We start from the raw sequence: 24,491 nt of genomic DNA, 5'->3' as shown, positions 1-24,491 counted from the left end.
GTGCAGCTGCCCCACTGACAGTGTTAGAACCTAACCAAAATCAGTCATCACATCACTTCATTAGAACTTTTTTTTTTCCCACACAGAACCATCCTGTTGGCAGATAATCCAGGATGACTCACATGACTCAAAGTGGAGTAGATTGAAGGCTGTCTGTACCACTCTGCAGCTGAAAAGGGAAGGCTGACATCTAGTGTCAAAATGCTGGGGTGTGCAAGAGCCCATTATTAGATTGGCTGCTTTAGCTGCTTTTCTTGATAAGAAATATTTCACTTAGAGTACACATCATGCTCTAGATATGAATGAATGTCTTTGGTCCTTGAAAGTGGGGTACATTAAGCCACCATGGCCATCAAAACAAACATCACATGTGACCCCTTTCTCAGTCTGAAGCTCTACTGTAGTACTGTCTCCGACATTCACACACCTGCAGGCTCTTTACCAAACAATGAAGGTATTCAATTAAACCAATGCATAGTGTGCACTGGCTTTTTATTGGCCCCTTTTGCAGTTTTGCTTACGACCACTACTAGTACAACTGCTGCTACTGTAATAATACATTAAGTGTATAATAATATTCCTTGGGATAATGGCACACATTTTGACACACCTCATGTATTGGTGCAGTTGAACCAAACTAAGTGTTCAGTCACTATATATGTAACATAACAAATATAGCATAAATAAGATTTTATGAATGTCACTCAATGTTGAGATGCAAATGTACTGTAGTTTGCTGTTTGTTATGCAGCGTCTTTGCTCACCTACAGTCGCCTGCAGTGTCTCTCTGACTAACTGTACTCCACCCCTTCTCTCAGTCTCTCTCTCTCTTTCTCTCTCTGTGGCCAGGCCATTAGCTGTGAATTATGGTGCTGCTACCATCACAGCCAATTGTCTGGATGAGAAGCAGGCTTTGCCTCACTTTGCGTTGTCGTGTGTTAGCCTCTGGCCAAGTGGCGGGCTTGCTGTCGTACGGGTCCTCATCATCTCTGCAGTGTTGATCAGTGCAGGTAAGGGGAATGTCATGCTGCATGCTGCTAAACATCACAGCACTTCATGCATTTTATGATGCAGGCTGCTCTACCGTAATAATTTTATACTGTTTTGGTAAAGTTGTAATGACTTCCTTGTTGGTAATAAGGTGCTTTACAGGGAGAGACAGTGCTGGAAAACTCCTACAGTTGTGGTGAGTGAAGGGATGCAGAGGCGAGACAAAGCAGCACTTCATCAGACTCAGCATTGAACAGCACGGTGACTATGCCTCAATGATCATTTATTATATTTATATCTTTTACTTGTGATCTGACTGACAAAAACCGACGTGGGGCATGCAGAACCCCCTACAGTAAACATAGAACTTTTACTATGGCGGTCTCATGTACCCTTTTTACTAGTTTCTGTGTTTGTGCCACTTTATGCAGGACTGTATATAAGTTTGTTATTAGAGTGCTGTTGAATTAGAACTGTGTGCAGTAAAGTGCGGGTGACCAGATTTCACTTTTTTAAGACATCACATGGTGCCACCTTTCCTGTTGCAAGTGTGTGTGTTCCCAGAGCATCAGTTCGCCCCACTTAAGCAAAGCAGGCCTTTATTTGCCCGTTATAAGGTGAGAGCACAGTAGCCAGATGGATGCTGTTGATCTTGTTAAAAAGGTAGATGTGAAAAGGCCATTACCTGGTTCACCGCAAACACACCCTGATGTGTGAGCACACATACGTAGATTTGTACAGCCCATGCACACTGGACCTGATGCACTAAAAGTTATTAGAACATTCCACGCGTTATTCTAAAACACCACACCTTGGATTTTAGGGACGAGTGCATCTGTAGTGGATTTGCATACAGGTTTCCCACTGTTCTGTACATATATGCAGGACATGATGCACAGATTAGTGAGTGTTGACCTGCAATGTTAATGATTGACTGAACCTGTCACACAGAACGACTGGTTGCTAAGAGCCTGAGGAAAGCGAGTCCAAGAGTTGCTATGTACATTTAAATACTGTAGGTGTTTTACATGTGTATATATGCTGCAAAAAAGTGTTTATTGATACTGCCCACTAAATGGAAAAAGATGATGAATATACACGCACGTTAACTACGACTCTCTGTAGAGTTGTTGGTACCCCAGCTGACAACATGGTTGGACTGAGAAACCGCACGACTTGGGAACCATTGCTGCTCAAGTCCTCCTGCATCAAATCCTGCGCCATCGGCTGCTCCTTGGGCATCGCAGCGCACCTCACCTATGTCAATGCAGACAAAGAGCCCGTAGAAGGTTTGTTTTGAGGGCACAGGGGCCACATATTTGCATAAAACCAAGACAAATCTCAGTTTCAGGGCCATGAGAGTGTGAGATTTTAATCACCTGTGAACACATTTGAAATGTTGCCTTTTCAAGTGTTATTTGGCCTCTGCAAGTGTTTAATTTGAGCTAAGCTTCTCATGACTAGACATAACATAAGATAAAATGTTGTCAGTCAACTACAAGTTGTTGCCTCAATGTTACTTTCCTATTTAGGTGTGTTTGTGTACCCTCTTGGAGAAAAGGAGGTGGTGGTGGGCTTTGAGGCCACAATTGCAGGACGTCTGATGGGTGTTCAGATCCAGAACCGAGGAAAGCTGAAGAACAACTGCATGGACTGCTGCCCCGGTTCTGGTCCTGACGGCCGTGAATGGAACTGCTGCGGGAGCTCCCGTCTGGACATGCAGTGCACCAATGGTGAGCATGTATGCAGTTAAAGGAGTAAATTGATACATTCACCATAAATGTGGCAGCATGCACAATCATGCTTTTGGAGCCTCTGCTCAGGCTAGACTGTGGAAGCCTAATAATTCCAGGGAGCTGTTGTCTTACATTGTAATCTTCTGCTTTCAACATAAATAAAAAGATCATTTCCAAATGGGCCTCGGTAGGCCTGTCACGATAACAAATTTTGCTGGTCGATAATTGTCCTACAAATTATTGTCGATAATCGATATTATTGAGACCATTTTTCATTCATTATAGTACATCATATCCAAAGCAATAAACTTTAATTTGTGAAGAGTATTTAACATTGTAATTGGAATATCAAGAGCTTTTAAATAAATTAAGCATACGGTTCAGGAATTGCTGTTTGTGACATGTTGTACATGTACATTCTCCCAGGCCATTTGTACTGTCTGTCAAACATTTTTAACATTTCCCGAAATGCTGCATTTCTTTTGCGACACTGACTGACTGTCTTGACGAAGGCTCCTTTCCACCTCTGTTGTAAGCGTGCATACAAGACACTACTTTCAAACAAATGCGATCGGTGTTCATGCGCTCACCTTGCTCATTGTGTATAAAGCCAGATTCCCACACTGCAGAAGTGGCATTCGCCTTAGAAACGATTGCTTTTGTGCTGTCATTCATGTTAGCGTATGCTGGCTCACGAGGCTAATTTGCTGCTAGCCAAGGTAGCGCCGCCTCCACGTACTGGGACAAAGAGGGGAGGCGACAGGAGAGTTCATTCTCTCCGTTCATTCCACTGACAGCTGCAGAGTGAACCCTTTTGTCACTCAGCCTGAAAGAGAGACGAGGAATACAAACACGAATGCATGCACATGTCAATTTATTCAGGCCGCTGAAACTGATTCATGTCGTTTTTTTTAATCGTTCGATTAATCGATTTATCGGTATTCGTGACAGGACTTGGCCTCGGTGAACATAACACTGCAGATTCCAAAAAATTTGACTGCCAACCTAATTTTTGAGGTGGTGCTTCTTAAGTACAACCAGAAATGTGTACTATTTTATTGAGAATGTTGAACATGGAATCTCAGTTGCAGTGAAACGTTTTTTTTTTTTTTTTATTTAAAAGTAGGGGTTTGTGTCCTATTACTTCCTGAGAAGAATGAGGAAATTTGGCATGTCAACCAAAATCCTCAGTTGCTTCTACAGATGCACTATCGAAAGTGTCCTTACTGCCTCTATCACTGTTTGGTACGGTAACTGTACAACACGTGATAGGAATGCACTCCAGCGGGTGATCAAGACCTCACAGAACATTGTTGGGGCAGCCCTCCCCTCACTGCAAGACATTTATAAAACTAGAGTCCTACGCAGAACACACAACCTCATCAAGGACAGCACACATCCACAACACTCATTATTCACACTCCTACCATCAGGCAGACGCTACAGGAGTTTGAAGTCCAGGACCACAAGGCTGGCAAACAGCTTTTACCCACAGGCCATCAGGCTTCTCAACGAAGAACTCACACACGCCGCACGCAACACACGCACACACTCATAACACTGAACATATTATTGTTGTTCTTGTTCCTTAATTTATTGGTATTAATGTTTCTTATGTTCTTATTCATTTTCTTGTGTTTTCTTTCTTTTTTTGGGAGGAGAATGGACAGAATAAGAATTTAATTGCGTAGTATAACTGCCTGTTTTACTGTGCATATGACAATAAAACTCTTGAATCTTCGATCTTAAATCTATTTTCCCCCCTCTCAGGTCATCTCATTCTGGATGAAGACCTGGAAAGGACCACCTTCATTGTGGGCACAGGGGTCATAGGTCCCATGGATGTTGTTTCCATTATCGTGAAGACCACACTAGAACTGCCTACATTACAAAATGGAGCAATTCGCATTGTCTACCCAACATTACTGACGCCCATCGTCACACTGACAACTGCGAGCAAGAGTGAAAATGGGGGGAAATCAGAAGAGACAGGGTATGCTGAATTACTAAAATATAATTCAATTGAACACTAATACAGCATTAGTTAGCATTAGCATTAGCATTAGTTGCCCCTAGAAGTATGATGCATCTGCATTCTACCCCACAGCAAGCTACAACCACAATAATGAATATATTGTTCAATTAAACCTGACAGTCAATCACAACTGAACATTATTATTTTTAGCATTTTTAATTCAGTTATTGTATTAGATCTTATTAGATTATGCAAGTGATATACATATATTACTATTTTATCGACTGCTATAGCTAATAAGATGCTTTAGTTTTCCTCAAATCTTTGTTATTTATGTCTCTCTCTTCAGACCAACCAGCTGCTTTGGTGCCACCTCAGGAAAACAGGACCGGGTTCTTGATTCAGAGCAGCAGTATTGCGCACACGCCATCCTCACCAGTCCAGCGGCAAATTTAGCTCCTTACGAACTCAACTTTCAACTGCTGGTCCGAGGGGCCTGTTTGCTGGCCGGTATTTTATTTTGTGTAATTTTGACACAGTTGTTCTAATCACCTCAGCCATCAGGATATTTTGAGAATAAATACAATATTTTGTGGAACCTCCATAGTTCACCTGTAGTGTGGGGTTGAAACAAAGTTTTCTGGAAAATACACCTCAATAGTGTATTTCTACTTCTTTTGTGTGATGCAAGTGATGGCAAAGCAGAGACGTGTGATGATAACCATAGACTGGAAATGTTTTATTTTATTTTTTGTTTTGTTTTATTTGCCTTCTTCATAATATGTGAGTCAGGTGCCTTCCTTTGTGTTTTTTTTTTTTTTATCCTAAATTGAACTCAGGACTGGAGAGCCCCACCCACGCCCTGAGAGCTGATGCTGACCCCAGTGCCCAAAGTGCCTCGGCCACCTACATCACCTTAGCACAGGAGCATCCCTATGACAGACACATAGAGATCATCCTGCACCTCAGCGGTATGTATATGACAGCTTCCTTCATCCTGCTTTGTTTTGTCTCGTTTGTGTGAATTCTGTGAAATGTCTTCTTTACAGAACCACACAGCCCACTGGTCATAATAGAGGAGGGCAGGCTCTCCTTCAGCCAGTACGAGCAGCACATTCACTCTCGACGGGATTTCATCCGCTGCACCCGCAAAGATCCCCAACCTGAGAGAAAGGTTGGCTTCTCGCTATCTTTTATTCAGTTGTCCAAAATGCTAGAAAGTTCCAAATGTGTGGTCTTAGGCAGACATTGTATCTCACCGGGCATCCTCCAGTTGTTTATGTTCAGATATACTGTACTGTATATCCCATAAAAGTTGTTCAGCAAAACAATCATGAGGGACGACTATGAATCCATTGTAGGTGGGATACAACTACTGTGTGTGACTTGCAGGTGGAGTTTGTGAGGAAGCGCTACCACAAGGACATCCTAAACAACCCCGTGTTGATGCTCAACTTTTGTCCTGATTTGTTGGGAGAACCTCTGGAACTCAACAAAGCCAACAGAGAGATATTGTTCCTTGTTGACCGCAGCAGCAGCATGAGTGGCAACAATATGCGTTGTGTGAAGGTGAACTCAAGCATCCAGTCCGCAGGGATTAGTCTGTATGGAACTTTAAGGTAATTTGACGTCATTTTCTACAGGAAGCCATGGTGGTAGCGCTGAAGAGTCTCCCTGCCGGCACCTTGCTCAACATTGTCAGCTTCGGCACCACCATCAAGCCTCTTTTCACAGCCAGCAAGCTTTGTACTGATGTTAGTTGGAATTGTATAAAAGGGAATTTCGATCAGGTTTCCTGAAGGCAGATGTTTCCAAGCGTGCAGGAAAGTCTGCTCTTTAATCAGGCAATAGGTCATTCCTTTGGGTTGCCTTAGCAGCAGAGTATCAGGTTCAATGGAGACAAGGGTCTGCGAGGACAAACAGTATTTTCACACACGCCTGACCATATGGTGACCTTTCGTGCATTTTCAGCACGCTAGCAAGGTGTTCTTTCAAAACCTTCTATCAGGCCTGTTTGTCTACCTTTTAAGGCAGGTGCTAATATGTGTGTGCCCTCGCTTTATTACCCAAGCTCTGATTCAATTACTGTACACCCTTGCCGTGTAATTGGGGCATCTGATATCAGGACAGTTGATTTGTCTCAGAGGTGATGTTTGCACCGGCTTTGTGATTGTAGGTGTCACTTTCTCATGTAGTTCTGACAGCATTTTCTGCTTCAGGTCACGCTGATGCAGGCGTATGAGTATGCCCAGAGGATGAGAGCTGACATGCGAGGCACCGACCTACTGGGGGCGCTGTCCTGGGTGTACCAGCAGCCTATGCAGCGTGCATACCCTCGTCAGATTTTCCTCATCACAGATGGATCCATCAACAATGTGGGCAAAGTTTTAGAGTTGGTACGGAGGAACACGTGTGCTGGCAGGTATGACGCGATGGTATTCAGTGGTGTTCTGTTCTGTCTGTGGATGATGCCCAGCGGCATACATTGTGGTCGTCTACAACTATGCACTTTTGGTTCAAACAGCAGGTACAGTTATAGAAAAAAATATTAGACCAATGTTGTTCTTCAGTTTTTTTTTTTTGTTTATTCTAATGCCCGGTACAACTAAAGGCACATTTGTTTGGACAAATATAATGATAACACAAAAAAATAGCTCATATGAGTTTAATTTAAGAGCTGATATTGAGCCATTTCCATGGTTTTCTTTTTAGTAATCCAAATCACTTCAGTGCTTACATAAACAGCTGTGGCATAATACTGCCAAAAAAACTCGTATGACCTATTTTTTATCATTGTATTTGTCCAAACAAATGTACCTATCGTTGTATCAGGCATTAAAATGAAGAAGAAACTGAAGAAACAAGGGTGGTCTGATCATTTTTTTCATGACTGTATATGTACAATATGTGTGATGGTACCCTAAATGTGCTGCTTTTTTTTCACAGTAGACACTTGCCTGTTAGATTTTGGGACATACACAAGAGTCCAGTTATTACTCCTCACTATAAACTGTACCCTGAGGGACAGAAATGCGCTAATACTGGTTGCGTATTTACAATGAAGCAAAAGGAAATGGAGTAAAATGTGCAGAATGAGACTAACACAATGCAAGAGGGAGGGGGAAAACAAGAAGGGCTGGAGTAAATTTCAGCCCCGCCCATTAATCCCCTTAAGTGCTCTCTGTAATAAAAGTCTCCCTCAGCAATGTACCATAACTCCATTTATACCTAATATGTATGCTGCTGGAGGACTGACTTTCTTCACAGAATTTGGGTTGCTTCTTTCAAATGTATATACTTACATAATTGATTGTCTGTGTTTCACTTGTAGTTCATAAAACATGCAGACTTATGGAATATAGAGCACGTTTTTGCTTTATTAATTATAGTTAGTTATTCAGATGCAGATGCTTTACTTAAGATCCAAGCATCAATTCTCAGTTGATTTTTTTGTAAAAGCACAGAATGCCTAGAAAAATTCCAACATTATGTTTATGTAAATGTTGTGTGTGCTCTAATGCACCACACTGAGAGCTGTTTTTACTGTTGTCCGTCTGTTGTAGCTAAATGAGGTAGAAACATCTTGATGTATGATGCGGTGCATAATTTTAAATAACTCCTTATGCAGGTGTATATCTAATGAAGTATCCAGTGACTGTAGTTTTTTGTATTGTGATGAGAGCTACCCATCATATTTGCAGATGCTTTGGCCTGGGTCTGGGTCCCCAGGCCTGCAGGCGACTGCTGCAGGGTGTCGCCAAGCTGACAGGAGGCACTACAGACTTTTTGGAAGATGGGGAAAGACTTCAGCCAAAGGTTAGCAGCACTGCCACCTTGTGGGGAAAAACATTCACTTGGCTGCATAACTTATAAATGATATGTAACTACGTTATCAGCTCATCAAGTCACTGAAGAAGGCCCTTGAGCCTGTGCTGACTGATGTGCGGATTGACTGGTACCTACCAGAAAACATGGAAGCCCTTCTTTCGCCCAATGAAATCCCTCCCCTCTACCCAGGAAATCGCCTTATTGGATACTGCACGCTGTATGACATGACAACATTTAAAGCAAAAAAGACAGAGGTACACCAGACACTTTTATTGTGTGAATGCTGAAACACAATTCAGGAAATTGCAGTTTCTGTTTATAGTCGTCTCTCCTTTATTGCTGTTAATTGGTTCCGGACCGACCACGATAAGTGAATAAGTGAACTACAAAGTAGGATTCAGTATAAATAAACAGAATATTGTCGTAATTAGAGTATAGAAAACCTGTTTATGACTTTCTAAATACGTTTTTCACCATTATTAGCTATATACAGTATAGCCTTGTTGACATGAAATAACACCCCTATAGTCACCTTTACACTCCTATTATTCTTTGTTTACACCAGGGGTCACCAACCCGTCAATCGCGAGCCACCAACCAATCTTTGGGACTTTGCTGGTCGATTGCGACAATATTAGACTTTTTTTTATTACATCAGTGCCCTCCCCTCCCAGAAAGTGACCAACGGGCATGCATTTGACAACTGAACCTTGCCGCTCTCCAGGCAGGCAAGCCGCAAGCTCCAGCCAGGAGACCAGTCGCCAAAACCAGCACACGTACACCGGCTCGCCTCGCTCCGCAGCTATTAAGTGTGGAGAGGTAGAGTTACAGAGAGCGAGAGAGTGACAGAGCACAGCGATGTGCCTGCTGACACAACTGTAATTATTGGACATTAATGTGGCTCAAAATCTGCCTTAACTACCTCAAAATTAAGGCACAAATATAACTCCACAGACGCACGGGGAGAACATGCAAACTCCACAGAGATTGACTCCATGCAGTGTTACGGTAATGTCTTGTCAATGTGAAATTACTGACCCCTGGTGGCCAGAGCTGTACATGACTAATAATAGGCCATAGTCAACCACAAAGCAGCAACCATTGATTAATTGATTAATTTGTGGAAAAACTCGATAGAGCGAGGGCGCGATGTTCAAACAGCGATGTAGCGAGGAACAACTGTATTGGAATGTTTATTTCTACCAACTGCTATATGTTTCAGTGCCAAGGGCGGAGCTATAAAAGTACACATAATGCCTCCATGGGTTCCGTATTTTGCCAGTCAAATGATGACATCTCACCTCCTACTTCGGAGCTCATGCCTGCAGCTGCTTGTTCAGAAGGTAATGACTTAGAGGAGGCGCTGAAGGAGATATCCCGGGAAATCTCCTCTGAGTTCTCCTGTGCCAAAGATGCTGACCCCACAGGTTGGTAATAATAACTCGTAAATTCCTAGTGGAACTGTCTAGAGTGGTTAACACTTATACCTACTATAGGTGTGGAGCTAGACCGGTCCAGTGATATTAGGACAAGAATCCAGGAAAGCTCCTACATCCAAGAGCAGTACGTCCTCACCCACTGCTTTCTTAGTAGTGAACGCAGTCTACATACGCACATACAGGCCTCGTTGAGTTCGGATGCTTCGAGCAGGTCCTGTCTGCCTGACCCGACTGACCCTGCTCCATTGCTGGACACCGGATCTTTACCACAAGGCCTTGAGAAGATGTCTGCCCCAGAACAGAGATCGTCTTTGTCTCGTTGGGCTGACTCAGTATGGCAGGAGAACCTCTCAGCTGAGACCCCTGTCAACAGCAAGAAAAAGGTTCATATTTTTACGTGGTTATAGGCGCATACGAGACACATACAACCTGTCACAAAGTGGTGTGTTGTTGTTCGGTCACAGTAACGGGTTGATAAAGGACCACTTAACCATTAAAAATGCCTGCAGACCACATACATTCTACACAATCTGGAACTTGTAGGGTTCAGCTGTCGAACAATTGGAGTTTGTCTTAAAGTTTTAAAGTCTTAAAGTTTGGCTTTTCAAGGTCAATATGGTCCAAAAGTAACATTTTTTAATAATTGTTTTTATTATTTTCTTTGGATTTTTTTGTGCATATACTACAGGTATGTGTATATTGTACTTGTGTGTAGACTATCAGTGTTTGTAAGCCCCAAAGGAAAATATTAAGAAAAAAAAAAAAAAAGCTAAACTGGGCAAGATGCAAAAAAATAAAGAAAAGCTCTAACTCTATTTATGTTTAAAGGGATACTTACCCCCCACTTGGTCTCCTAAGTCCAGTTCTGGTCAGATTTCTGTGATGAAGAACGCAGTTCCACTCAGTTGCTGGGGACAATTAAGTAACGAGTTTGGCTTCTCAAAACAATATGCGTTCAAAAGATTAATACATTTGCATCATAAAAATGCCTTCTCAAAAAAAATCAGACCTCACAAAACACTTGGCGTTATATATTTGTCTCCCGCCGTATTCCTGCGCACTGTCGCCTGTGCGTTCATGTGTATGTGACAAAGACGCTCGCATCTACTTCCGCGATGGAGCACAGCGGCCATCTTGTTTACGTATGTGTTCCACAGCGGAAGAAGATGCGAGTGTCTTCGTCACATGAACGCACAGGCGACAGTGCGCAGGGATACGGCGGGAGACACATATAACGCCGAGCGTTTTGTGAGGTTTGAGTTTTTGAGAAGGCATTTTTGTGATGCAAATGTTTTAATCTTTTGAACGCATATTGTTTTCAGAAGCCAAACTCTTCACTTAATTGTCCCCAGCAACTAAGCGGAACTACGTCATCACAGAAATCTGACCAGAACTGGACGTAGGAGACCAAGTGGGGGGTAAGTCTCTGTTATTGGACTATAATGCTGATGGGGATGTCCTACAACTTCATGTCAAAAAATCAGAACTATCCCTTTAAGGCAAAATGAATTGATTTTTAGTTCCTGTACTGATAGAGAGAACAGAATCTGCAGTGAGCGAATCTCCTCGAAGTATGCTCCAGAAAATCATTTTTTCGGGTAGAAGCGAAGCCTGAAACGTACAGTATTACCGTATATTCTCTGAGGGGAGGCTCACTGTGACAGACTTTGAAAAGTCTCTGCATGATGTGCACCTCCAAAAAATCCTGTTTGTTTGGAGATGCGGACCGTTATAAGGCTGTGAGGGGGTCGGCTCATTGAACATTATTTCATGCGTGTATACGACTCTTTCTTTCAATTAGTTTCAGCTGCAATAATACGCCCCTTCTCTCTTTAATTACCATTGTTCTCTGGCTACGAAGGAAGCTAACAAGCTAAATCAGTCAAGAACTGTGGTTGCTCACAGAGTTGACGTCACCTCACGCACTTATCTCTATACTATAACCTGTACTCTATACTATAACCTGTACTCTATACAACCTGTACTCTATCTCTATACTAACAAATGTGCAATTCCACTTTCCAGAATGGACACTTGGGTTGGGGTGAAGAACCTCATTGGAGACAAAAATCACTGGCCTGTTCGACCATGGCAGCACGAAGCTTCTCATCACCGCAAGGTGAGCTGGAGATGCATCGCCTTAGGAGAGCTCTGGAGAGGGTCTCCTTCGACCAAACTCTTGGAGGGAGGCTGGATGAAAGTGACGGAGACACAAAGCCACCAGAGATACTGTCCCACAGAAGCCTAAATGACTCCAGTGAGTTGTTTTACAAAATTCTTTCTTTTCCTTTATGTTGATGTCTAAGTCTCTCTTTCTTCTTTCTCCTTAACCCACAGGCGGACTGCTTTTTCCTGCCTCTCCTCTGGACTGGGACAACTTCACAGACCCTGAGTATCTTTTCACAGCCGTCTCTTTGGAGGAACCTCCACCGGATCAATGCCGCTTACTCATTCACGGCCTTCTGGGAGGCAGACCCATGTCCTGGGAGGTCACTGTGAACCTGAGCCACCTCTGGGTGCCTGAAGAGCAGAGGGCAACAGTGACGGAGGTGTGGGGAAGAGGGGGAGAAAGAGAAAGGGAATCTTGGGAGGAGATCATTCACCAGCTAACCGCTCGCTGCGTCATAAGAGACTTTGAGAAAATTGCAGAGAGGGAGAACCAAACAGGGCACAGTTAAGTTCAAGCCGCTGATTCATATACACTAACATACATATTGTATACCTGCTACTGTACTGTACCACTGGTTACTCAGGTTCAGCGAAGCGATACCGTGTGAAGGCCATCCAGACCAGTAAACATTGCAACATCATCTGCATGTATACGGCCTTCACCATAATTGACAGCGATTCCAACAAAGGCTTCCAGGACAGTATGAAGGTCCAAGACACAGGTGCGACAGCTATGCTCACAGGTTGTTGTTGCATTTTTAATATCATCATGTTCATTATTTTATTGAAGCTTGGTAGTTTGCAGTGATGTGGAAATGTATTGCATCATGCAAAGGCAGCGGCCTCCAAACGTTTTCCACATCCAGAAAAAATGAAGGATGCGAAGGGCAACTTTACATTTTGTGCATTAAAGATGCTAAAACGAATCCAGTGTACAGTAGGTCAAGATATGCTAAGGCATCTTAACAGAACATCGACATCTTAGCTTTATGTTATAGCTGACTAATTCGTGTAGTATTTCATTAACAATTCATTTATTTTATTTTTTGAGCATGCCCAGGGCCAATACAAAATAAGCTGTGTGGTGAAAATGAACACCCCTATACTCAGATGTAATAATATGGTTACTTATTTAGCTATATAATGGTACAAAACATCTTAGCTCTCAGAATGATGAAGTGCAGTTGTCCACCACTGCAAACTTCATCCACAATAACACACATATTAATGAATGAATAACCCTTTTTGTGTTTAGGTATACTTGTAGGAAGCAGTCACATTTCCCACTCCAGTAGCCGCAAGCACAAAACCTACTCTGTCGGTCTGGGCAGACGACCTACCAGCAGAGACTGTGAAGAGATTGAGGACACATATAACTCTACAGGTAGACAAAATGAATGACAGTTGTTGCATTTATCAAAGATTGGAGATCATTAACCATCTTTTTGTGTCTATCAGACAGAGATGACACCCCCACCTCACCACGTAGCCTTACATCCTGGGACTCTAGTAAGTCTAGTTTACCAAAATATATTGTCTCTCTTCCCAGTAAGCCACACAAATCACCCCTACAGTATGTTTAGAAGTATCAACATGATAGTTCTCAAAGCCTGTATTAGTACTTGCTGCATATTTTCAGCTCACTGCTGCTTGTTTCATCTTACTGCTATCTCAGATGTTGGGGGCAATGCCCTCAGTACTGCTGCCTCAGCAACAACGGGCCCCTCGTCCACACGTTCTCAGCGATCTATAGAGAGCAAGTCAATGGAGAGCTTCTTTGGAACAAGGTAAACTTGAAAAACAGTGACAAGAATCCCCCAAAATGCAATAAAACGGGTCCTCAAAGGTTGAAATGACACTTGTACTTCATACCATAGTATTCACTGATTCATATCGTTTATGCTTATGGGCCACTTCAATAGGCACACCATCACAATCCTGTGCAGTGATTCTATTATTACTACAATGTATGTTTGTCCATCTATCTATGATGGTGTAGTGGCAAGCATATGCATAATCTTTTGTGTCTAATTCAATAATGCAGGTGTACCTAATGCAGCCAGTCAGTATATACTTTAGTTTTAAGGCAGGACACAGTGTCCACATTTGGATACTTGCAAACATCATTGTAAATCTTGCAGGTTTCCGCTTGGCAGACTCAGGTCCTCTATTTCATCAGGACGACAGGTTCCTCTCAAGTCCCACTGCCTCTCTGCAGAGACTGAGAAACAACCTGAAAATGAAGCTCCAGACTACCTGCCCCTGGTGAGTCATTACACTGTATGATCAACAATAAATGTGAGCATGTATGCAGTTTAATTAATCACTGTCCCCTTAGGTTCGCCTTCAGCTGGCCTCAGGAGCTTTTCTTCTAACAGAGATCTACGCCGACTGTGTCCAGATCTCTTTGGAACGCCTAAAGAGGGCTTCACCCTATACCCTGCATCGTCGCAGCCTCAGCCCACCTTTCCGCTGCGCATCCCCCAGCGCTCCATCTTTATCTTCCTCCGCTAAACTTCCCACTAACCATCATGTCACCTTTTCACCGTCATCTTGCGCCCTTTTCAAAACAAATGCACCTCCTTTCCACCACACCCCTGATGACACCCCATTGATGCTAGAACCCAGGCTTCACCGAAGACACCTGTCTGACCGAGATCCCATCGCCCTATCCCCGGACCTCCTCAGCTCTGAGGAAGGCTCCCTGGAGCTACCGGGCGGCAACTCACCAGGCCTGACCCACGGCCAGGTAGACAGTGGTCGTGGATCAGAGACAGATGTGTGTGAGGGCTCTTCACTGGAGCCTGCCTATCTCCAGGTGAGCAGCCAGTTGGCTCAGGATGACTTGGAGGGCTCCAGCTGGGCAACAGCAGTGGCTCTTGCCTGGCTCGAGCATCGCTGTGCGGGATACTTTATGGAATGGGAGCTGGTGGCAGCAAAAGCAGACTTCTGGCTGAGAAGTCAGGAGCTGCCGGAGGGGGTGGATGTGGCTGGGTTGAGGGGAGCCGCCAGACAGCTGTTCCTGCTGCTGCGCCACTGGGATGAGAACATCAAATTCAACATGCTGTGTTATAACCCCAATAACATGTGAGACAATCACCGCTGTGGAAACTGAGCCAGATGCTAGTGCCATTTTACTATTAAGTTGCACATTTAATCATTTTACATACAAAAGTGATCTTTAAGATAAATAGGTTTTTAATGCAATCATCCTAAGAAATGACCTTCTGTAGCAAACATTTTACTTTGCCAAATCACCAACAGTGTCAATGCTAAATTTAGCACTTCAAATTTTGATAAAAGAAAGCAAAACTTGTTTAGTGGATATTTTGTTTGGAAAAATAAACTACAGTGAAAGCTTGACTACTTGTGGTGTCAGCACAAATGCAGACAAAATTAACAACACTCGATGTAAGTAGCATTCATATTCACTATAAAACATCACATTCTTATGTTTTCAGTCAAAGCTCATGTGTGCTAATGATTGTGACCTATTCTTGACAGGGACATGACATCATAACAAGAAGCTGTGACGGTCACCAGCTTGACCTAAACTACTGGTAACTATACAACAGTGTTGATCTTATTTCTCACATTCTACACATATTGGGTGCTTTGACGCATTCGAAAACGTTGATGAAATGTAGGTGTCAGTAGTGTCACTGTAATGTCAGGTGATACACACAAGGATCAGACTCTATTGCTGGAACAGGCTTTTATTGCAGGTTTGAATGATCTCACAGCAGGCACAATAAAAATCCCTAATAAACTACTTTTGTGGCCATTACCCACACAAAGGTGAAACTCAACTCTGAAGCCCCAACGTCACTTCCTGCTGGCCTTCCTCAGGTCCCCTAGGGCAGTGGTCCACAACCCACGGCCCGGCTCGTGTTCCCACGGGGGTAGGCGGGGTCGTATAGCGATGTAATTTATCTCATTTAGTATTTATTGTGTAAAATTAAGACAGGAACATCAAATTAAAAGCACAAAGTGAATACAGACCCACAATAAGCTTGGAGTTTGTTTTTCAGAGCGATTATAGCGCCGCTGCTTGATGTGTGTGCTAACAGGTAGTGTCCTAGCATGAATTAACTTGAAGCTGTGCACACAACAAATATACACATTCACACTCAATAACGTCATCAAACTTTACCTTTATGCATTCCCGCAGACTATCAGCATTTGGGAGCAAATATGAATTGAAAAAACCCCGATAAAAATACAGTATAGATGACAATCTGTGCAGAGTGGGAGAAGGTTAGCACACATACAATGGTGGGTTCAAGGACTGGCAAACAAAGTCGGACACGCGCAACAAACAACATAAACATGCAAAAACTTCCAACTGTATTATTTTTTTTAATAAAATAATGGTCAATATTTCCAAAATTGATATGCATTTACTCAAAATTGTATTTAGTTATTTACAAAAGTATATATTTTTTTTGCGTGTGTATTTTTTTTTTTTATCATTGCGCCTGAAAGGCTTCCTCGGCCCCGTCCCGGTGGTTGGGAACCCCTGCCCTAGGGAACACATTTATAGTAACACACACAAGCGCGAGTCTATTTTTTGCCAACTAGATTGTGTATTATGAGTGTAAAGGTGACTATAGGGGTGTTATTTCATGTCTAGAGGGCTCTAATCATGTTAAAAACCCATATTTAGAATGTCATAGACAGGTTTTCTGTGCTCTAACTGTAAAAAATTTCCATTTATAAATAAGGAATTGTACTTCGTAGAAATTCACTTATCACAGTCGAGTCTGGAACCAATTAACTGTAATGAAGGGATTACTCTAAATGATATAAGTAAATGAATAAAAGATCATAACCTTTCTGTCCAAGCTCCACCCCAGCAGCACCTCCCCCAGGGGTTTGTGATCTGAACAGTCTCACTTCGCTGCTCCAAGTTACTGTCTTTACATCCAACCACTCCATCACAGTCATGTCATGGTGCTGCTGACCCAGCTCGCCGTCTCCAAACAGCAGGTTAAATTAATCAGTTGATGCCATTAAAAAAAACTTGGAAGCAATTAACCGTGATAAACAAAATATTAATTATAATGGACGCTGTAGGAGAGAAGAGCGACAAAAAATTGAGTAAAAAAAAAACATGAAAAACAAAACAAATATGTTTAAATTAACTTTGTCACTTCTTTTCTTCCTTTTTAAAAAAAAAAAATATCACAAGATGGAGCCGCCTGTGAGTGCTTTCAGATAGGGGAGGGCCCCACAGCAGCACCTGCTGCTCGTTGAGAAGAGTGATATGTGGTTTCATGTCATAATATATATCACTAATTAGATGAGATGGTATTAAAAGGTTATGTGACAAAACCTGAGAATCCATATTTCCGTGTCTCTTCATATTGTTACCTGCAAGTAACAACTGCATGTTTCATCATGTAGGTTGCTGTCTGAGGACCACGCCCCATGTCAGCTTTCTTCACCTTTTAGCACAAAGCTAAAACACCAATAATGGCTCTTTCGGAGTCTACCCCATTGCCTGTCTCTCTATGCTGGTGTTCAGAGAATGGATGGGGGAGGAGGGGTCTCTCAGCAGCTTTCACCCGAATACACCTCCACTTGTACTGCATCTCATTGGTATTTTTCCATGCCGGGTGATTTTGCCCGTGTTTCAGCTGCTGAGTGCAGGGGCGGAGCCAACCACAGACAGAGGAGAATGAAGAGGTGACAGGCGTGGAGGGCTATGGAGCTGCTGCAAGTCGAGGGGTAGGTATTCCACGACCACTCAATAAGACCCAAGATCAGGATCCTAAATATACAAAAGCACAGTTTAACAGTTTGCATTTCATTGTGATGTTGCATATGTAGAATTACCTGAGCAGATGATCCATCTTTTTAACTCCTCCACTCCACAGCACGTACGGCAGCGTGTGGAAGTACCACACGTAGAACTGGTAATGTAGCGAACGACTGAAGCACATGCCAATAAAGTTGGAGGTAAACAAAATGAGAACGATCTGTGATTGGCGGTTAAGGGATGACAAAGATGGGAAAACCTTGGCCATTCACTAATTATTGCACATGTTCATGAAGGATATGGTTGGCAGTGTTTTTCTGAGGTGTGACTTTCCTCTTGCCAGGTTCCTTGAAGAGTTCTAAAGGGCTTTCTCCCAACCTGAAAAGTACAGAGAACAATATTTAACAACAACCATATAACATGCCAATTTCCACCTACAGCAGTACAGTTTGGTTGGGTTCAGCCGGATTATGTGTTCCCACTCAGAGAGGTCAAATAATTGATTAGCCCTAAAAATCCTGACAATTGTGTGGAATTGAAGCAAAATAGAGTGCACTACAGTAATCCCTCGTTTATTGTGGTTAATTGGTTACACACCCGACCGTGATAAGTGAATTTCCACTAAGTAGGATTCCTTATTTGTAAATGGAATATTTTTGTAGTTAGAGCATAGAAAACCTGATTACAACCTTCTAAATACAGTTTTACCAATATTACAGCCCTCTAGATATAAAAACACCCCTTTAGTCACCTTTACACTCCTATTACCCAATATGGTAGCCATAACACAAAATAAGCAATTTAAGACATAAATAAAACGTATGTGTGTGGCTATAATTGTGTTAAGGTGGTAGGGGACAGGAAGTGACATTGGGGTTCAGAGTTGTGTTTTATCTTAGCGTGGGTTACGGCCACGACAGTAGCCCATGTTATTGTGGCTGTTGTGAGATAATTCAAACCGGCAATAAAAGCCTGTTGTGCCGCCGATCAAGTGTTTGTGTCTCACCGAACATTACAGTAACAATACTGACCCCAAGTGGCCAGTGTCGATTACTACATATTTGAATGTGTTGTCTGAATGCCTTACATTTGTATTTTAGTTCATTTAACCATTTTTATGCTTGAAAATGCTTAAATTAGGCAAACTTGAGGCAACAAGTTTGTTTAAATATGCTGGGTTTTTTTTTTACAAATAGGCCGTATTCTACCACGAAACAGCATGAGATATTATTTTTGAAAATTCGAAGCACTAAGCGTCGAGGAACAACTACTTGGCTGCAACCAGTAGAGGCGTTGATTGATGCTCGCATTACAGTTATGACACATAAATATATGATCTACTGTTGTCTTGCGCTGCTGCGACAATTTTGGGATAGACCAATTCAAAAGGAATTTAGACTGTCGTGTTCGTAATCTTCCCCCATTTATCGCGAGTGTGACGAGAGTGATGCAAGTCTCCATCACCTCTTCCAGCGGCGGAGAGCAAAGAGCAGCAAGGTCAACAGGTGAGCTGCCAACAAGACCAAGTGGAAATAGCGGTTTAAGAAGATCCACTCAGGCAGGAAGCGCCAGTTGACCGTCCACTTGAACATAAACTGACGCCCCAGGTCAAAAGCCCGACTCACGTAGCCGACAGGATTCTCCAGGAGAAAAGGCAGACCCAACAAGAACTGCAGTATATCAGGACAGGTTGAGATGTGATTAGATATGATGCCTGGAAATATACTGCTAAAAAAAATTAGAGGAACACTTCGATCTGGGAGGAGATCCCCCAGACACCATCCGTAGTCTCATTAGGAGCATGCCCCGACGTTGTCAGGCATGCGTACAAGCACGTGGGGGCCACACAAACTACTGAGAATCATTTTGAGTTGCTACAATGACATTTTAGCAAAATGGACCAGTGTGCTGCATCATTTTTTCACTTTCATTTTTTGGGTGTCTTTGATTTCCCCCCTCTATAGGGTGATCATTTTCATTTCTATCAAATGATGTGGCATCATTTTGTTACTAATACATCACCCAATTATTATCAGGAAAGATATTCAATATAATTTTCCCTCCAGTTTAGATCTGATGTGTTTTCGTAGTGTTCTTTTAATTTTTTTGAGCAGTGTAGTAAGTGTTAACCAGCGTATATTATTCACCTGTATGTTTGCACATAGAGCAAGTTTTGGGATCGTCCTGATTAGACCAAACTCTGACAGGAGGAGGAAAAGTAGTCCCGGTGCGAAGAGTAGAACGTTCATTTTCACAGACACTGCTAAACTGTAGGAATGAGAGGAAGACTGCCCTGTTATTTAAAAAAAAATAATTTGGCATTTCATGAGATGCCAATGGCATCTCTTGAGTTAATGTCTTCACAGGAGCCCAGACTTGCCTGTAAAGTCCGCAGCCAAGGGACCAGTGACCATCAATAAAGAGGTTAACAGCGGCAAACAACAGCATCATGGCAACTGGATCGTTGAACAGACGCAGCACAAAGATTGAGTGGATCCGATAGGAGGCACAACACATAAAGAAGAACACACAAGGAGGAACCTGTGGAAAGACAAGGAAATTAGCAAACACAACTTGTAGAATACACACAGATTATTCTATGGTAATTCCCTGTCATTGATTGTTAAGAACCTCTAGCTGGCCCAAAATGCTGCCACTCGACTGCTGACGAGAACTCGGAGAAAATATCATACAATACTTAAAAAACTAGTCTATTCTTCAACCTCTACGCTGGACTATTGTGACTTTCTATTAAAAAGCTGCTCCAGCAACTCTAAAAAACCCCAGTAGGTCCAAAATGCTGCTGCTCCAGTGCTGATGAGAAAATGTGAAGACCTCATACGATACAAAAAAACCCAAAAATTAGTACATGATGTTGTGACTTTTTGGCTGGATTATTTGAACTCTTTGAGTTGCTCCAACAAGTCTCTAAAGACGCTCCAACAGGCCCAAAATGCTGCTGTCTAAATTCTGTGTAGAACTAGGACAAAGTATCATGATACTGAAAAACTAGATAATGCTGGTAAGAAATTAGAAGCGATCCTATTCTTGTACTACCTTCACTATACCATTACTGTTCATCTGATGCTGTGTTGCATCTTTCACACCAGTGGTTCTCATTTATTTTCTGCCACACCCCCACTGGGGGACAGAAATGTATCTCCCCCTTTGAAATACTATTGAGAAACTGGTAAAAATCTATATCTATTGTACAGACTGAACTTGACACTGAAACCAGCAAAATGCAACAAAATGGAGAGCAGTCCAATTGCATACCGAGTACGACAAATTCATACATGTTGGCAGGTCTGCACTAATGAATATTGAAAGTCCTCCCTGCCTCTCAAGCCCCCACCCCCCACACCGACAGTTCACCGTGCCGCTCCACGGGCGCCCTCCCCACTATTTGAGAAGCACTGTTTTACACCAACTGACCTTCTTTGTGCGGCAGTATATTCTGAAGACCAACAGTAGCGTGATGAGGTAAAAAACAGCAAAAATATATTGGCCCAGGCGGATGTTGGCCCCAGAGCTGGTGATGTAGTACAGAGCTGTGAAGCTGTACACAAAGCCGGCTGGATACCTGCAGTAAGAAAATATTAAGTTGCACATTTTGATGCTTTTTTTTTTTTCTTTTTTAATCGATTACTTATAGTAGGCCAGTAGAACTTACACCAAGGGGCCCGTGTCTCCTTTAAGCTGGGTGTAGTCATAGGTGCCATTAATGACTCCTTCCACTTCATTCATGTAGGCTTTCCAGTCAATTTCGGTGTCTGAAAAACATAATTTAATCTGTTTGCATGTGAAATCTAGTTGCCAGTGCTTTTACTTAATGTCCCTAACTTGGTGGCCCTTGTAAAACAGCTACTGTCATTAGCATAACAGCACATTGCAGTGATGTTGATAGGTTTTCAATGTAATGAGTCCTGCGAGACCCATGGGTGGTGAATTGAGTGGGTGCCCAATGAAAAAAATTATTTCTATTTCTTCTATTATTTTTCTTACAATGTAGTGTTAAACTCATTTGATGGTGGTATGGTATGATATGGTAACAATAAAAGGATATATTCATTTATGTTTGAAATGTATCTGAAATTAAACCAATTAAATTCCAAATGTGAAAAGTTTACAGATACAATAGAATATAGAGCCAGTGTTAAAGGGAATTTGCTGTTTGTTTGTTTTTTTTGTTTGTTTTTTTACATGAAGTCGTAGGACATCCCCATCAGTAGTGTAGTGCATTGACAGTGATTTACCCCCCACTTGGTCTCCTAAATCCAATTCTGGTCTGATTTTGGTGATGAGAAACGTAGCTCTGGTCAGTTGCTGGGACCACTTAAGTAAAGGATTTGACTTCTCAAAACAATATGCAAAACAAAAATTGTAATACATTTGCATCAGAAAAATACCTCCTCGAAAAATCAGACCTCACAAATCGCTCACCGTTACTTTTCTCTTTCGTTGTATCGCAGCACGCCATTATCACAGCCTGTCCATTCTTGTGTATGTGATAAAGATGGCTGCCACGCTGTAGATACATAGTCACCAATACACCTGACTTACATTAGATTCAAGATTCAAGAGTTTTATTAGTATTACTGCTAATAGCTTCAAGTTAGTGAAGAATTTCCAACAATAAACCCGGGGCTTGTAAACATGGCACTCAGCCAAATGTGACTAGCATAAATAGAAGGGCTTGGTGATTTAAGGTTCAGACAATTCCAAACATCTACACTTCATCATCTGAAGTTGTTCACCATCAACATGACAGAAATATAAAACCTTTTTAGTAAAATACATCTACTTACCAAAGATTTCTTCTCAGGCATTGTGCGTGTAACTTATCATGCAGAACAGATTTACTCTGATCAACCAATCAGAACTGGGGGCATGCAAGCTGGCTTTGAGGAAAATCAGAAGTCTGATTGGCCAAAAAATTTGATTCTGAAGGCCCTGGGCAGGTTAGCTTGTTAAGGCAACAAATCAGATTTGAGCTTCTAACATGCCCATACACCACTGGAAGCACTGCAGCCAAGAAACACACTACAAAATGAAGATAATAGACTGTTGGGAATAAATTAATGTAATGGAACAAATACTACAAAATTAAGTTTGAAATGTAGGTCACTGCTTCTGGCAGTGGTTAGGTCAGCAGAAAAGGCTTTGCTGGCTAGTCTGCTGACAAGGATTCTTAGTATCTACTTAATTTGATTTTAAACACGAGTTGTTCACAATGTATCGTTTTACATGGAGAAATTACGCAGGACGCGTACCTATCAACATCACTGGCACATACAGTACATGCTTGATCCATGGCTGTTTATTTTAATATCTTGAAGTGGGAAAATTACAATGACAAACGGACACAATATTCTAAAAAAAAATCATTACAATTTCTATGCTATAATCGGAAGAATAAATAGACTGTTGCTTTAAAAACAAGAAAAAAGTATGTCCACATTTCAACTCTTGAACCGGACAAGTAAATATGCCATGTGTGTGTTGTAAATTCCATTTGACAGGTGGTTGTCTGACTTCATGCTAACGCTAACCTTGTAGCATTCAGTCACGTTCACCAAAAGGGCACACAGCCATAGCATGCTAACTAGCCTCGAGGCCACTTACATGCTACTTTCTGAATGACCCACACATTAATCCCGATCTCCAGAAGCCACAACACGGAAACCACTAAAAACGTGTATTCCGTCTTGAAGAGGACTAAATGTTTGTCCTGCCACAGAGAGTAAAGCGTCGTCCATAGAACAGACGTGGAGGCAGGAAGCTTTTTCCTCACTCCTGCCATAGCTGCGGAGGTAATATCCAAGACTCTGGTTTTAACACTAAACCGACATGCGCAGTCTAACTTTATTCGTGACGTAATGTCGACTTGTGTCACGTGACAGTCAACCACGGCCCATGAATAGCAAACGTTTTGTCGTTTGTTTATCGGATGGACTCTTCTTGGTATACCACAGGATGGCGTTAGTGTTCAGAATACGTTTGAATAATACAAGTAATAGTGTGCTGTTGATCATTTATGATTACCTTTTTAGACTGATTGTGAAATTCATTTTGACACTGACACTTCAGTCATAATCTCTCCAAACCTATTTATGCTAATTCAGTCTAAATTCTCCTCCAAAACACACACCTTTTTATATGTGTTTGTGCATGAAGTCTTCCGTTTGAAAGATCTGACTTTCAAAACAAACGAGCACTGTTTCTTGTCAGTGACGTGCAGTGACGTTCATATGCTGGTGGGGCCTTGACTCCTTTGGAGTTTTTAAAAATGTTAATAGTAAGGATGCCTCAATCGATCGGCCACCGACCAGTATGAAAATGTATATGTCACCTGCATGTGCCGCCGATCTTTGCCTTTCAATGCCGATCTCCTGTGGCTCACACTATTGCAGCCTGTAGATATCCATGTCTGCAGTGCAGTGTCCAGCTCTAATGTCCTTAGTTTGCGTGTGGCACATATATGTGATTTGTGAGAGGAATGTAAAGCACAGGCATCAAACTCAAGGCCCACGAGTCATTTAATGCGCAGAACGTCACTGCTCACTCTAGCCCACACCCTGAACAGCAGCACA

At 42.3% G+C, this 24,491-nt stretch overlaps 2 protein-coding genes and 1 long non-coding RNA gene across 6 annotated transcripts; 1 reads left to right on the top strand and 2 right to left on the bottom strand.

The window, feature by feature from the left end:
* The first annotated feature begins 599 nt into the window (after window positions 1-599).
* On the top strand, window positions 600-15,478 carry vwa5b2 (von Willebrand factor A domain containing 5B2). Of its 2 annotated transcripts, XM_054767082.1 has the most exons (24): window positions 600-1,010; window positions 1,142-1,251; window positions 2,116-2,279; window positions 2,523-2,723; window positions 4,497-4,719; window positions 5,051-5,211; window positions 5,541-5,672; window positions 5,751-5,875; window positions 6,094-6,270; window positions 6,345-6,455; window positions 6,921-7,123; window positions 8,403-8,517; window positions 8,598-8,783; window positions 9,752-9,956; window positions 10,026-10,092; window positions 10,180-10,351; window positions 11,994-12,225; window positions 12,306-12,641; window positions 12,722-12,880; window positions 13,393-13,521; window positions 13,596-13,646; window positions 13,813-13,924; window positions 14,279-14,402; window positions 14,476-15,478. In XM_054767082.1, the coding sequence occupies exons 3-24, from the start codon at window positions 2,141-2,143 to the stop codon at window positions 15,226-15,228; spliced, it is 4,113 nt and encodes a 1,370-aa protein (XP_054623057.1). In that variant the 5' UTR covers window positions 600-1,010; window positions 1,142-1,251; window positions 2,116-2,140; the 3' UTR covers window positions 15,229-15,478. The 2 variants fall into 2 exon arrangements, with proteins under 2 accessions (XP_054623057.1, XP_054623056.1); XM_054767081.1 differs by having other exon boundaries at window positions 10,026-10,351; window positions 12,722-12,859.
* LOC129176737 (uncharacterized) lies at window positions 8,739-11,122 on the bottom strand. The gene is made up of 3 exons (XR_008569494.1): window positions 10,978-11,122; window positions 10,807-10,876; window positions 8,739-10,331 (listed from the first exon to the last, which is right to left on the bottom strand). It is a non-coding gene; the product is annotated as an uncharacterized LOC129176737 (long non-coding RNA).
* Window positions 15,479-15,845: 367 nt separating the features above from the next.
* alg3 (ALG3 alpha-1,3- mannosyltransferase) lies at window positions 15,846-23,756 on the bottom strand. Of its 3 annotated transcripts, XM_054769116.1 has the most exons (10): window positions 22,707-23,501; window positions 22,342-22,426; window positions 21,572-21,671; window positions 21,334-21,481; window positions 20,279-20,439; window positions 20,046-20,166; window positions 19,363-19,568; window positions 18,201-18,276; window positions 17,976-18,121; window positions 15,846-17,910 (listed from the first exon to the last, which is right to left on the bottom strand). In XM_054769116.1, the coding sequence occupies exons 1-10, from the start codon at window positions 22,725-22,727 to the stop codon at window positions 17,733-17,735; spliced, it is 1,242 nt and encodes a 413-aa protein (XP_054625091.1). In that variant the 5' UTR covers window positions 22,728-23,501; the 3' UTR covers window positions 15,846-17,732. The 3 variants fall into 3 exon arrangements, with proteins under 3 accessions (XP_054625091.1, XP_054625090.1, XP_054625092.1); XM_054769115.1 differs by lacking the exons at window positions 22,342-22,426; window positions 22,707-23,501 and adding an exon at window positions 23,524-23,756; XM_054769117.1 differs by lacking the exon at window positions 22,342-22,426 and having other exon boundaries at window positions 23,451-23,575.
* Between the last annotated feature and the right edge of the window lie 735 nt (window positions 23,757-24,491).

The sequence above is a fragment of the Dunckerocampus dactyliophorus genome, chromosome 2 (assembly GCF_027744805.1).
Source record: "Dunckerocampus dactyliophorus isolate RoL2022-P2 chromosome 2, RoL_Ddac_1.1, whole genome shotgun sequence".
Classification (NCBI taxonomy): Eukaryota; Metazoa; Chordata; class Actinopteri; order Syngnathiformes; family Syngnathidae; genus Dunckerocampus; species Dunckerocampus dactyliophorus.
Note: the sequence above shows the minus strand (reverse complement) of the source record. Positions and strands in the feature narration are given on the sequence as shown.

Excerpts from the sequence above, each read along its gene's own strand:
- vwa5b2 (XM_054767081.1), top strand. The coding sequence starts at position 2,141 with ATGGTTGGACTGAGAAACCGCACGACTTGGGAACCATTGCTGCTCAAG. Across the intron at positions 8,784-9,751 it reads TTAAAGCAAAAAAGACAGAG|TGCCAAGGGCGGAGCTATAA; the intron begins GTACACCAGACA and ends TATATGTTTCAG. Across the intron at positions 12,642-12,721 it reads GGAGAACCAAACAGGGCACA|GTTCAGCGAAGCGATACCGT; the intron begins GTTAAGTTCAAG and ends CTGGTTACTCAG.
- alg3 (XM_054769115.1), bottom strand. The coding sequence starts at position 23,701 with ATGGCAGGAGTGAGGAAAAAGCTTCCTGCCTCCACGTCTGTTCTATGG. Across the intron at positions 20,167-20,278 it reads CTTGGCTGCGGACTTTACAG|TTTAGCAGTGTCTGTGAAAA; the intron begins GCAAGTCTGGGC and ends TCATTCCTACAG. Across the intron at positions 18,277-19,362 it reads GCTCTCCGCCGCTGGAAGAG|GTTGGGAGAAAGCCCTTTAG; the intron begins GTGATGGAGACT and ends TGTACTTTTCAG.